Below are 14,807 nucleotides of genomic sequence, written 5' to 3' on the forward strand. Positions count from 1 at the left end.
AAACGATATTAAATAAGAGTCAAATAATCTAATGCATTTTTCAATACAATGGTTTTGACTATCCAACAAGCTGAGTTTGATAGCTCAGTACTACAATGTGGTCAGCAGGGGATATGTATTATAGTTACATTATCTGAACTGTTATCCTCCTGGATTATGGTGTGTACGTGTGTATGTATGTAACGAGACTAATGATCACTCAAAGCATCCCGTTTTTTAATGGAAAATTAGTTTTCAATTGTATTTAAAATGAATACTTAAGCAGCTCCTGGCTGCTGTATAAATTAGTAGGCTGTTAGGTAAAGATATGCTCCCAGCGTTCCCTAATTTAAAGGAGACCTATTATGACCCTTTAGTACAAGATGTACTATAGGTCTCAGGTGTCCCTAGAATGTTTCTGTGAAGTTTCAGCTTACAATGCCCCAATACCCCACTGATAATTTATTATACCATGCTATAAATACCCCCTTTTTGGGTGGAAGGAAAAGCACGTTGTTTTGTGTGTGTCTTTTTAAATACACATGAGCTGATGCTCTCCGCCCCTTTCCGGAAGAGGGCTTTGCCTTTACAGCTCGTGCTTCAAATACTACAGCAACAAAAATCAGGAGAACCAATATGACTGACACCATAAATACCGATGTTCAGCCCTATATGTCTGAACCAGAGTCAGACACTGATGAAGGAGAGACTCCGGCAGAAGAAACACCTGTGATAATGAACCAGGACGTTTCTGAATGGTTCCTCATTCACAAAGCAGTCTGGTGTAAAATGATTCGCACAAAACGTACACAGTTTTCAAAAAGACAATCTCCTTACTGTATTGTGCATAATAAAGGTGCGGTCATGAATTATACAGACAATAAACGACGACATAGCTCTGGTCTCTGTGAATACAATCAGAGACAATGGTTACTTCAGCCGCATTAGCCGAGGAATCTGGTAACGAGCACAAGGAAAGGCGATTTGCAAACATTCACAAAATATAAACTGCGATACGTCTTCTGGATATAAAGCTGGATCATGAACAGTTGGCAGTGAATCATGCTTGAATCAACTTTTCAGAAAATCCAGCTTTATATTGACCCTCGCTCACAAAGCAGTCTGGTGTAAAATGATGCTCAGAAACATACACAAGTGTAGCTATTTTTTAGGGCACATTTCCTTCAAAAATGAAACTTCTCCACTGCGTCTTCAGTGGCTCTGATGCCTGGAGTACATGAAGACTCGTGTTCATTTTTACAGCCAACAACAGAACACTTACAGAGCTTATGAATCTGAGACATTCTTCTTCTCACTGTAGCTGCTCCAGCGCGGAGAACATGGCGGACTGTGTGCTGCTCACTCAGGGGAGGATCTACACTAATAGGGCGGAGTCCGTCACCAGTTGTGGGCGGGGCCTGTTCCAATGTGACATCACATTGTAGAGAAAATGAAAACGACTCATTTTGAGACACTGTTTGTGATTTATGGGGAATATAAAAACAGGAGTGCGTAGATTTTTACCATTGTAGGGTGGTTGTGTACACACACTGCCCACACACATTTATGTTCAAACACCATGTAAAAGTGAATTTTGCATAATAGGCAACTCTTTCACACAACACGGAGTCAAACAATGCAAGTTTATTATGCTATTGTTAAATGTAAGTAAATGTGAGTTTATTACTTATAAGTTTATTATCCTATTGTGACGTGTGTGTGCGTGTGTGTGTGTGTGTGTGTGTGTGTGTGTGTGTGTGTGTTTTCATTCTGGTTTCGTCACGTTTTGGGGACAAATCTTTTAAAGGGGGGGGCGGGGTCTTTTTAAAGTCTTATAGTGAGTTATAAGTCAAAAGCGTATGAATGTGTGTGTAGAAATAAATAAAGCCAACAAGCTTTGCTTTCTGAACTTCCAGGTATCTTTGTCTGAAGCTGAGGAGAAATATGAGCTGGAGTCTTGTGCTCGGCTGGAAAACGAGAAGCCCGAACTGCTGTCTGATGTGAATGCACTGCAAGACTCAGTGCAGGAATTGAAGAAAGAGCTCTCTGAAGCCCGGAAAAGGAATGATGAGCTAGAAATGGTGAGTGAGAAGATTACTGCAATAAACAATTACTTTACAAATAATGAATAGTTTTATATGTGTTACACATGTGAATAAATATGTATTGTAGATGTGGAAAAACAAACTCTTTTGCTCCTTGACTGTATTTTAGGAGTGTAATAAAAAAAGTCAGGAGTTGCAGTTGCTGCAGATCCAGCACAATGCGATTAAGACACATTTACGAAAGGTAAGCTTTACTTTATATGAACCCAATAAGCCCAAATCAGGTCTGAGTACTAATTAATAATAAGCAATACCTCCATTTATTAAACTCTATAACTGAGCCTTTGTTTTTGCCGCACGTCAGCGTAAATGCATTTCAGATAAGTCGGACGTGACAGAAAACCCCTGGTTTTAAGTATTTTAAGTATAGAGTATGGTTCAGAGGTCTTCCGAAACTACTTGTTTTTTGTGTTCTGGGAAATGTTTGGAGTGCCTGTGTACAACTACCCCTGACAAGTCTCAATGTGGTGTTCTGTGAGATTAGTGTGACCAGCCATGGGAGAAAACACATCAGAAACTGTTGCATCAAAACATCCTCTGCTGTCTTGGGCGGGGGATTGGTAGGGTGGGGTGGGGTGGTAGTGGGGGTGGGTGGAGTAAGAGGGGTGTGTCTCCACAGGGGACTGATGTGGATTGAGCCACACTTTTTCAATTCTTTTTAAAGCCTTATACAAGGCATATATTGGATTTCAGTCATGTTTTCGGGTTCCTATCTCCAATTTTCCTAGACAACATGTCTGGGGCTTGTGTGCACACAATAATTCAAACGGAGGCTTATGGGGCCTCTCTTTCTGCAAACAAAAGGGGTTTTGTGCCAGGTATCCCAATTTTGAGCAGCCTCATTTTATTTATAACAACAGTTTTATTTCAAGTAATTGTACACAAAGTGTTACATTGCCATTATTCTTCTATTTAATGATTATTAAATGGAGATTAATTGTCCTTGTTCAATCTGAGAGGAATTTCCTTCAGACTGGCCTCAATCAGTTTACTCTATTCTGATTGAAGCAACATTTTGACCTTTCACACCTGACGCAGCTCATGAAGAGCTTGATAATTAGTTGATGCTAAAGTACTAACATAGCCAACATTAAAATTCTGCGTCATTAAAATAAAAGCTTATTGTAGATGTAAATTCTTAATCTCTTCTGCTCCATCTCTGTGTTTTAGAAGTATGAAGAAGAGCGGCGGGCTCACAGCGATCTGAAGCCCCAGTATAGTCAGTTGATGAAAACTTTAACACAGACACAGGTGAGGAAAACTTTAACACACACTTCTCATTCTTTCACAAACCCTGGTGAGTACTCAAAAGTGTGTGGTTTTATAATACATCTCTTGGACACATCATCAGTGATGTAACCTGGGGTCATCAGGTGTTACGGGTGTTTCAACATCAGACACTCTCACCCAGTCAACCCAGCCAGGGGTGATCAGGCCATGGCTTGTGTCCAAGTAGCTTATATTCTTCATATATATTCCATATATTTTTATATTCTTATATATTTTTATATAGATGGGTCATTCCATTTTTTGTATATTGGTGAGAGTGCAATTTTTAAAAAAATTTCCCTCAGTTTCAGGTTGAATATTTCTGGTGGGGTACCAGATACGAACCTGAAATTTTCCAAGAAATAAGTCCTCTAGAGTGGCATTCTTCTGTAAAAATTGTGAGTTTGAGATTGGAGGTGGACAGTGGACATCGAGGTCCAGATTTGAAGAACCAGCCTACAGAACTACAGTGCATCCGGAAAGAATTCACAGCGCTTCACTTTTTCCACATTTTGTTATGTTACAGCCTTGTTCCAAAATGGATTAAATTCATTATTTTCCTCAAAATTCCTCAAACAATACCCCATAATGACAACATGAAAGAAGTTTGTTTGAAATCTTTGAAATTTATTAAAAATAAAAAACAAAAAAGCACATGTACATAAGTATTCACAGCCTTTGCTCAATACTTTGTTGAAGCACCTTTGGCAACAATTACAGCCTCAGGTCTTTTTGAGAATGATGCTACAGGCTTGGCACACCTATTTTTGGGCAGTTTCTCCCATTCTTCTTTGAAGGACCTCTCAGGCTCCGTCAGGTTGGATGGGGAGCGTTGGTGCACAGCCATTTTCAGATCTCTCCAGAGATGTTCAATCGGGTTCAAGTCTGGGCTCTGGCTGGGCCACTCAAGGACATTCACAGAGTTGTCCTGTAGCCACTCCTTCGTTATCTTGGCTGTGTGCTTAGGGTCGTTGTCCTGCTGGAAGATGAACCTTCGTCCCAGTCTGAGGTCTCTGTACATTGCTGCATTCATCTTTCCCTCGATCCTTTCCCTGATTAGTCTCCCAGTTCCTGCCGCTGAAAAACATCCCCACAGCATGATGCTGCCACCACCATGCTTCACTGTAGGGATGGTATTGGCCAGGTGATGAGTGGTGCCTGGTTTCCTCCAGACATGATGCTTGCCATTCAGGCCAAAGAGTTCAATCTTTGTTCAATCTTTGATCTGAGAGTCCTTCAGGTGCCTTTTGGCAAACTCCAGGCAGGCTGTCATGTGCCTTTTACTGAGGAGTGTCTTCTGTCTGGCCACTCAACCATACAGGCCTGATTGGTGGAGTGCTGCAGAGATGGTTGTTCTTCTGGAAAGTTCTCCTCTCTCCACAGAGACACGCTGGAGCTCTGTCAGAGTGACCATCGGGTTTTTGGTCACCTCCCTGACTAAGGCCCTTCTCCCCCGATCGCTCAGTTTGGCCGGGCGGCCAGCTCTAGGAAGAGTCCTGGTGGTTCCAAACGCCTTCCATTTACAGATTATGGAGGCCACTGTGCTCATTGGGACCTTCAATGCTGCAGAAATGTTTCTGTATTAAAAGCAGTAAGTGACTACAGCTCTGAAGTTACAAACTGCTTTTATCACAGGAGAAAAAACAACATAGCTCTGTCTTTGCAATTATTGAACCACTTGAGAGGGAATGACCCAGAATCATACAGGCCTCCCCCTTGATTAGGGCTATAGCAATCCCCACTGGCATTGTTAATGCTAGCACAGTGCCATTGGTTCCATATGGATTCTTCACATTACACCTAACACTACTCAAACACATCCACCTAACACAACCAGAGCCATTAATGCATAAGTCAGTGGATCCTAATGGATTGTATGCTACAAATATCTACCTAACACTACCAGAACCATCTATGCGTTAACACATGACACCAATACACATCTCACCCCTACCTAACTAGCATGTGTCCAAGGATTGTTCCTTTTGATCCATCTAGAGGCCTTCTCTGCTGCCACTGTGGTGGGTTTGATGGCCTTCTTCTTCCGAACACATGTGATGCCCAGGAGGCTGTAGGTCTTACACAAGGAGTGAGCTGCAGAGCCTTTGCAGCTAACCTCTGTGGGCTTGCACCTTGCTCTACACCCCTGTCTGTGACACTCTTCCACCAAGTGTGCAAACTTGGCTCTCTTTCCTTTCATTATCATTCCTTTCATCCTCTCATCCCAAGGCACAGCCTGTCACAACTCAGACCAGGAGATCTTCTGATCTTCTGTTTTCCTCTCCTGAGGGACAAATGACCTGCTGCTGATTCAACCTTTCTTCAGCTGAAGAAGTCGAATGGACTTGGTAGGATGTCATTGACTGATTGGATTACGAACTTGAAGCAGAAAGGCTCAGCCTACCACAACTCAGACCAGGAGATCTTCTGATATAATGCCTGTTCCCATCTAGTCCATGCACCTTGTTGATGCACACCCCCATCTGACTTACATGCAGATCCTCAACACCAGCTCTCATTTCCTCTTGGACCAGTTGGCACCTGTCCTTGCCCTGGGCTCAGTCGTAGTTGTTGTAAAGCTCCCATACAGAGCAATATCGCTAAGGCTTCAAAGCACGACCAGCCACCTAGGGAGTTTATGATGGATCCTCTTGAAGCTCTGCATAGTTGATAAGGAGAACTTGTAGACTAGTAATGGCCACAAAATTGTGGGAAGGATGCTGTGTTGTAAGTCCAGGTTTTAAGTCTTCCTGGTAGCCTCAGAAGCTCCAGGTTGGGTTGCATCTTTTTGAGCTGACTGTTTCTCTCCAGCAGTCGCCACTCTATTGATGGTAGTCATTCAGTTTATTCCTGAATGTCACTCGCTTTGTCATATAAAAGGTTTTATAATAATCTTGTGATGCACTTGGACACATCAGTAATGTAACCTGTGGTCATTGGGTGTGTGAATGTATGTATATGTATAATGTCAACAAGCATTGTTTCTTAATTTTATAGGTCTCTCTGACTAAAGCTGAGGAAGGATTTCTAATTGCAATGCACTATAATGACGAAAATGTACAAGAAGTTAACGAACTGCTAAGAAAACTGTACCATGACCATAAGTGTGAACGAATGAGGCTGGTAAGTGAGAAAATCCTTGCATTACACAATTTCTTTATAAATAATGTGAGAAATCATGATGTTCCTGCTGTATGTGGATGTGGAGTACCTGATTAGTTATTATTATGGGGCCAAGCACTGAAGATCCTATTGTTATTATTATTATTATTTAAGGGCCAGGCACCTATTGTTTTTCTACAGATTCTGCTGATTATTATTATTCTGGTTAGGGTGTCTATGGCAGCCCAAAGAACCATGAGGTAAAGTTGTGAAATTTGGCACACAGCTTCAGGACACATTCAGTTACCAATACACCAGATCTGGGCCCCAAGCTCCCAAAGCTCTAGCACTACCAACAGGTCAAAGTTTAAGCCAAATTTCACAGTATGTTAATGCCCATAACTGTGTGGTCAAAGTTTCAGTGTCCCTAGATTCCTTGGATCACGCGGCATTCAGTGATGTCAATTTCCACCTAATAAGATTTTTGTCCATCCTGGAATTTTTTGTTTTGTCACTAATCCTCCTAAAATTTTGTCCAGATTTTACCAAATTTGACTTTTAACATCTTCAGACCAATCCACACGAAAGTTATTTAACTAAATTTTGGTTTTTGAAAACGTTGGCTTGTAACAAGCCAACAAATCTGCAGATGAAGTCGCCAATCATGAATTCACAGGGTCTCAACAGCTTTATGTATCGTCATGAAACTCGGTATTATGGCATGAGGCTACGCAACAAATTTCATGAGTACAATGACATAAATGCTTGAAAAAGGCAAAATACAGGTTCCTAAGTAATATCTTTGAAATACAATTACATATCAGACATTACATATTAGATATCACATATCAAACTTGTTATGTGTATTCAGGACCAAACCCTGAATGTACCCAAGAAGTTTTGCTCCAGTGCCACCTAGTGGTGAAGTGCTGTAGTAGCCTTTATGGTTTTCTTTATCATTTGAAGAATTTGTGCTAAATCCACAGTTCTACTTTCCTATGATTAACTGGAATAGGCCCAAGTGAACACACACCAACATTAAAAAAAAGGGGTATGTCCTGTCGGCTGTTTTGAAATTCATTGAAAACTGTTTTTTTGCTTTGACTATTTCAAACAGTTTGACAGTCCACAATTTTGAATGATGTCCTATAAATTTTGGGCAGTTGACATCAATTTTATATGCTAACATATACAAACTTATATCATCTTCCAACCAACGTGCACAAACATGACCAAATGGATTTAGAGTTTCAAAACCGTTCATCCATAAATGCTGCCAACGCTCTAGCGCCACCATCAGGTCAAATTTGGGCCATATTTGAAGTACCTTTATGTTCATAATTTTTCAACTGGGTGCCCATAATTTAAAATCCAGGAATCCCTGGATTTCCTGGGTCAAGCCGAGTTCAACACATCCTATGACGTCAATTTCAAAATATCAGATTTTCCGCATTCTTGGATTTTGTCAAAAGCGTTTTTTCCGCTACTCCTTCTACAAATTTTATTGTTGTGAAAAACCGAGAATGGATATCTTTAGGTGTATGTAAACTTTTGTGCTTATACTGTGAATGCCCAGCCATAGGATTATGGTGAGCTACATGGACAGAAACAACAACTGGGTGCTTTCTTGTTCAGTTTGAGTTTTTCTGCTGGATAAAGGCACTCATTATTAATAGAGAAATCTGGTTAGGATAGTGTGGCCCCCGGCTATATTAACTGACAATCAATGAAAATGTATGTATAATACAGTGAACTTGTTTTCCATACAAATATGAAGAGAAAAAAAGAAACATGCATTTCCAAATGTGAATTTTGTTACACCCTTGCAAAGCATCATTTTCAAAAAGGGGAACGGAAGTGGCCCGGTGTCAATGTGAACATTAAGTCTGAATCTTGTAATTTTCTTCATGCCTGTGTTTTAGGAATCTGAGCGAGAGATCTTGCAGTCACAGTACAAAGAGATATTACAACAGCGCGATGAGTTACTAATGGTAAACTTTTCCTCTCACTAAGCCATGAATGCTATAGTACTGCTATGGTAATTTATATTTGAGGTACAACAAAAGTCACTTGAGTCCATGTGGTTCCAAGTCCTCAATTTCTACTTAACCAAAATTCCCTTTACTTTGAAGTCACACTCCTTTTTCACTGAAGTGAAGCACTCCTTGACCTCCTAAACCTCTTCTGCTCCATGGCTTTGTTTTAGGACTGTAAGCGAGAACGGGAGGCTCACAATATCCTCAAGTCACAGTATGATCATCTGCAGTGTTGGGTAAGCTACTCAAAAAAAGTAATCCACTACAGATTACTAATTACTGCTTTAAAATTGTCATCTGATTACATTACTGATTACTGCATGTAAAAAGTAAACAGATTACTAATTACTTTACTTTCACGTTGCTTTCAGATCCTATCAAACCTACAAAAATACACTACAAAATGAAACTCATCGTTTTTTCAGTAATTTTAGTGCGCCAATGTATGATATGATCAGAAAAAGTTGGATTTACCATAAAACTAGCCTCAGGTGTTGTCACTGTAGAACCCCCAGACCGATAAAATATAAAACTTATTTAACTAGGCTAGTTTGGTCTCGCTAGCCAAGGGGAGGCACAGCTAAACTATCATGCTACTGCTAGCTGCTGCAGTGCCATGCAAAGTACATCATCTGTCCTTATGTTCTGCTCATATCATGTTCACGTAAACTGGAACTCAGACATTTACACACCTCGTTTTCCTGCTCAGCATCAGAGGATGTTACTGTTTCAGCCCCTTTACTGGTTTACGAAAAAAATTTGGTGTATATCCATTTTTCCTCACACTGACTGTGAGCTAGCGTTTGACTGAATTGAGATCTGTCAGCCAATAAGACACGAGCGTTTCCATGTATTTTCCTGTAAACCCTGTCTGATCGGTCTGGTCTCTGTTCACTGAAGATATAAAATTACAGATGGTCTTCTTTGACTGACCTTCAGTTACGTAGTGACAAACCGCTCCAAGTGGAGAATTATTCGGGGCTAAAGGAAGTATCTTCGGGGCAAAACGTGATTTATTTTAAAAATACATTTTACTTGATATTGTTTTCTTAACAATGAATTTATTATGCAAGTAATGTCATTTTACTGACATCAGTAACTGTAATCGAATCACATACATTTAAAATGTAATGCGTTACATTATTGCGTTATCAGGAAAAGTCATTAGAATACGGTAAACTCTGATCATACACCCAACTCTGATCATATGAAATAAACATTAACACACAACGAGGAGTTGTTAAAGTTTTTTTTATGCCTCAGTCACTAGGTGGTGGAGGCATTAGGTTCCCTTTCAAAGGGAACTTCGACGTTGCATTTAGCATAACAGTATGGGAAGCGCCCTTGCGCGCGTGACCGGTATCTGAAGCTTGTGTAAAATCATGCCTCAACTTATAGGCCTGCCATGATCAGGTGACGTGGCAATTAAGCGTGTCGCATGATATATATATGGTAGCTGTGAACCACGCCGCCAGTCTTATCATCTTCAGCGAGACTGCATGTCTGTTGTTTGTGTGACAAAAAAGAATTCATTTCTACTCTATATTTTCTCAAAATCTTTAAACTTTTCTATCCCTTTTTTAAAGAAAAAAAGAAAAGAGAGGGAAAGAATGAGCGAGAAAGAATTCAGAAAGTGTGTTACGCCACCTGACTTTGGAGCTCACGTTGCGACTCCTCCTTCCCCTATGGAAAGCCAAAACATCCTCGCTTACTCCAAGGAGTCGGTAGAGGGTGCCATTGCACCGAAAACCGACAGCAGCTCTCAAGTATATAAAGAGCTGCTTGAGGTGATTACTAGGGCAGTTGAAAAGTTGAATATAGACTGGTCCGGGGAAGAGGAAGTGGCTCGTAGCAGGCTGGATGAGCGCTTCCTCTCTAGTGAAAATAAATGTAAAGCTCCCTCACACCGCAGAAAACTCCCCTTTTTTCCAGAAGTGCATGATGAGATATCGCGCTTCTGGAGAATACCATACACTAGCCGTGTTTATAACCTCGCGACATCTGATTACTCAGCTATCATGGGGAGTGAGCAGCACGGTTATTTAGCGATGCCGAAGATGGAGGAGGCGCTTGTGAGCCATCTCTCTGCATCAATGGCAGGTGATTTAGGGAGGCCAACTTTACCTTCTAAGCCATGTAAAGCCACCTCGGTGTTGGTGGGTAAAGCCTATGTGGCAGCGGGTCTTGCTTGTGGGTCACTGCATATAATGGCAGTGTTGCAGGCCTACCAAGCAGACCTGCTGAATGAGCTCGATACTGGGGAGGGAATTGGGCCCGAGGCAGTGGCAGAGCTGCGCCGTGCCACAGATTTATCTCTCCGGGCGACCAAACGTCCCGTCATATCGGCCGTTCAATGGATAGCCTGGTTGTGGCGGAGAGGCACCTATGGCTCAACCTCTCAGGGATGGGGGACAAAGATAAGGTCTCCTTACTGAACCCCCCTGTTAAACCTTCCGGCCTGTTTGGTGGCGCAGTTAATGTCATCGCCGACAGGTTTCGCGAGGCAAAACAGCAAACGGCGGCGTTCAGCCAGTTCCTTCCCCGTCGTGTTGGGTTTCGCCCGGGCATCCATGAGTGGAGCCCGGGCCAGCGCTAGTGCGAGGATGGCGCAGAAGGCAAGTGTGGCGGCCTGCCTCCCCCCGCAGAGAGCCAGGGGGACCGGGTGGCCACAGCCACAGCCTGCTAAGAGGCCTGATATAAGAATGATCATAAAAGCAAAGCAGGCAAGGAAGGAACGGTCCTGATGGACCACGGAGGGACGTATCAAGGGATGTGAGGTTGTTAGGGCAGATAGCCCCCAGTGCTACTGTAGGGCCTGCCCTGGCCAAGGCCATCCCACGTTTTCAGACTTCTCTGGTCAGCGAGCTGTCACAGGGCGACGGAAATCTGATGCTTTCCCTCCAACGGAATGTGGAAAAGCTAACATCACTGAAAGACCATTTGGTAGCGTGGAAACTACTGCCAAATGTGTCGCCATGGATTCTGTCTACCATAGAAAATGGTTACCGGGTCCAGTTCAGTGCTCGACCCCCCCGGTTCAGAGGTGTGCTCACCACAGTTGTCAGCACAGAGCAGAGCCCAGTGTTAGTGCAGGAAGTAAGTTCCCTTTTGGACAAAGGGGCCATAGAACATGTACCCCGTTGCCTAAGGGAGGGAGGTTTTTACAGCCGTTATTTCCTGGTCTGCAAAAACGATGGGAGTATGCGGCCAATTTTAGATCTGCGTCATCTGAACCGTACTCTTCGGACACACAGGTTCAAGTTGCTGACGCTCAAACTTATCGTGCCACAGATTCACTTCGAGGACTGGTTTGTGACGATAGATCTGTAAGATGCATATTTCCACATAGGAATATCACGCAGTCGCAGGACGGTCCTGAGGTTTGCGTATGGAGACAACACACCAATTTCGGGTTCTTCCCTTCGGGCTAGCTTTATCCCCTTGCACCTTCACAAAGTGCATGGATGCTGCTCTGGCTCCCTTGCGACTCCAGGGCATCCGTGTACTAAACTACCTGGACGACTGGTTAATTCTAGCACGATCCAGGGAACAGGCGGTTCAATATCGAGATGTTGTTCTTGCCCACATGAGGAGCTTGGGGCTCAGGTTGAACCTCAAGAAAAGTATGCTTTCTCCAGTGCAATCAATGAAAATGTGTGTATAATACAGTGAACTTGTTTTCCACACAAATATGAAGAGAAAAAACATGCATTTCCAAATGTGAATTTTGTTACACCCTTGCAAAGCATCATGTTTAAAAAGAGGAACGGAAGTGGCCCAGTGTCAATGTGAACATTAAGTCTGAATCTTCTAATTTTCTTCATGCCTGTGTTTTAGGAATCTGTGCGACAGATCTTGCAGTCACAGTACAAAGAGATATTACGACAGCGCGATGAGTTACTAATGGTAAACTTTTCCTCTCACTAAGCCATGAATGCTATAGTACTGCTATGGTAATTTATATTTGAGGTACAACAGAAGTCCATGTGGTTGCAAGTCCTCAATTTCTATTGAAAAAAAATTCCCTTTACTTTGAAGTCACACTTCTTTTTCACTGAAGTGAAGCACTCCTTTTAGCACTAAATTCTAAACCTCTTCTGCTCCATGGCTTTGTTTTAGGAGTGTGTGCGAGAACGGGAGGCTCACAATATCCTGAAGTCACAGTACGATAATGTGATAGAAACGTTAACACACAACGAGGAGTTGTTAAAGGTATGTTTTTTTTATGCCTCGGTCACTAGGTGGTGGAGGCATTATGTTTTGTGTGGTCAGACTTTACATTCGTCCATGCATTTGTCTGAGATTCACCTTAGTGTGATATCTCAAAACATGTGGTTGAATGTTTGTAGTATTTATATGGAATTATCTATACAACCAGCAGATGAACTGGTAGAATTTTGGAATCGATCCAAACTTCAGGTCACAAGAAGGCCAAAAGTCTGAAACAGATCTCTTTGTTAGCTTCCTTGCTAGTTCTCATACAGAAATGTTACTTATACAATCATGTTCAGGAACACAAGGCCCATTTTAATGCTAAGATTCTGCAATCCGTCTGTGAGATTCTTCTTTAGTGACATTTTGGTGACATTTTCTCCTTTGTACACAAACTATTTTGAGCTGTTTAGATGATTGATGAATTAAGTCCTTAATTAACTGAATGAATGTGTGAGGAAGTAAATAAATCCAACAAACTTTGGTTGTAGTACTTCCAGATCTCCTTGGATGAAGCTGAGGAAATATACTGGCCTGCAATGGAGTTCAGTACTCAGCTGGAATCTGACCTCAGTCCAGCAGTAGGAGGAAGAGCTCTGGGAGACACACAAAGTGTGACGAGATAACAACAGTAAGTGAGAGTTCTTGCATTAAGTTTCTTTTGAAATAATGCAAGGAATTGTGATGTTCATGCTGCATGATGAGTTACACCACAGGCTATATGTACTTGAACGAAATAAAAATATCATTTTTAATTTAAGATGTTAACCCATTTATGAGGGATTTCTATTTTTTATTAAAAGAATGTGACCCATCGCAGATGTGAAAATTAAATACTCAAGTTTCTACCTCTTTGGCTTCATGGCTGTGTTTTAGGAGCAGAAGCAAGAATGGGAGGAGCACAGTATTCTGAAGTTGCAGCACAGAGAGATGATGGAAACTGTTAAACAGTGCTAGGAGTTCTATGAACTCCAGACACCTGCCAGGGGTGGTGATTAACATCTAGATATTCTCCAATACATGTGTGCATATTCCAAGTCCTATACCACAAAGTCAGTGTTATCACTGGTGGGCTCTGTGCAGCTTTCCCAAAGTGAGTGGAGGAGGGTGGACTGGCCTCAATACTGCGTGGTTACATTTGGTGAAAACACAAGTGATATGATACAGGGGTCCACAGATCAAAACCCATCCATATTTGACATATTAGCCAAGGATCTTACCATGTAGCTCCTGTTATGGCTGCTTTAATGCTTACTCGTTGCATATGTGAGCTGCTTGATGCTGAACCCTTACAATACGCTGCCAGAACCAACAATGAGAAGTGTGGCTCGGCTGATGATATGTTTTCTGGTTTAAAATAATTCTGGAGGTAGTGATGGAAATGCCGTCATCATTCTTCTCAATCGAGCGCCGGCATGGGGGCTCATACCTCTGGCTATCAGGAAGGCTTTGTAGTGGTGTCTGAGCTGCTGTTAGACAATGGAGGGTTCTGGTCTAGTAGCTCTGTTAGCATCGGTTGTGTGAGGAGAGTTTCAGTCTGTTAGAACTGGTTGAATGGGTGGATCAATGGATGTTATCCAGCAGGAGAGCATGAAAAAGGCACTTCAGTGATGTTTACAGTAAGTACTACATCATTGTTATATGAATTTGAAGAAAAGGTCTTGGCATACACATACTAGAGAATACCTAGGTGTTAATCACACTGCCTCTGGAGTTTAGGATGGGTGAAATAGACTACCACTAAGATGCAGGTGCTCAGGATGAAGAGTGGATGCAATTAACACTCTTTGACAAAAATAAATGTGAGAAAGAAACATGCATGGTAAATTTGAGCAAATCTGTACTGTTTTAATTGCATCATTGCTGACTTTATTAAAATTATTGAATTTATTATTCATTTTAATCAGCTTGGTTTGTACTTTGCAGACATTTTCATCAAATCTATTTTAATTAAATGGTGTGAAGGGTGGATTCTGGATTCCCCTGCCTCTTCAATACACACACACACACACACACACACGTGTATATATATATATATATATATATATATATATAATGTATGTATCCTTTGATTTGTAATGAGTTATTAATCAAAATGTATCTT

At 41.7% G+C, this 14,807-nt stretch overlaps 1 protein-coding gene across 3 annotated transcripts in view; it reads left to right on the forward strand.

Annotated features, from left to right (window-relative positions):
• The window catches only part of LOC128628923 (puff II/9-2 protein-like), a 15,809-nt gene extending 1,142 nt beyond the window's left edge, over positions 1-14,667 (forward strand). Inside the window, exons 3-12 of one of the 3 annotated variants that reach the window (XM_053674219.1) lie at positions 1,896-2,060; positions 2,194-2,268; positions 3,255-3,335; positions 6,351-6,476; positions 8,378-8,446; positions 8,662-8,727; positions 12,329-12,397; positions 12,611-12,703; positions 13,195-13,334; positions 13,580-14,663. In XM_053674219.1, coding sequence (XP_053530194.1) covers positions 1,896-2,060; positions 2,194-2,268; positions 3,255-3,335; positions 6,351-6,476; positions 8,378-8,446; positions 8,662-8,727; positions 12,329-12,397; positions 12,611-12,703; positions 13,195-13,329 — 879 coding nt within the window. In that variant the 3' untranslated portion in view covers positions 13,330-13,334; positions 13,580-14,663. Of the gene's footprint in view, positions 1-1,895; positions 2,061-2,193; positions 2,269-3,254; positions 3,336-6,350; positions 6,477-8,377; positions 8,447-8,661; positions 8,728-12,328; positions 12,398-12,610; positions 12,704-13,194; positions 13,335-13,579 lie in introns of all 3 variants that reach the window. The other 2 variants (XM_053674221.1, XM_053674220.1) reach the window with 2 other exon arrangements.
• Positions 14,668-14,807: the final 140 nt, after the last annotated feature.

This window comes from Ictalurus punctatus, chromosome 21 (assembly GCF_001660625.3).
Source record: "Ictalurus punctatus breed USDA103 chromosome 21, Coco_2.0, whole genome shotgun sequence".
NCBI lineage: Eukaryota > Metazoa > Chordata > Actinopteri > Siluriformes > Ictaluridae > Ictalurus > Ictalurus punctatus.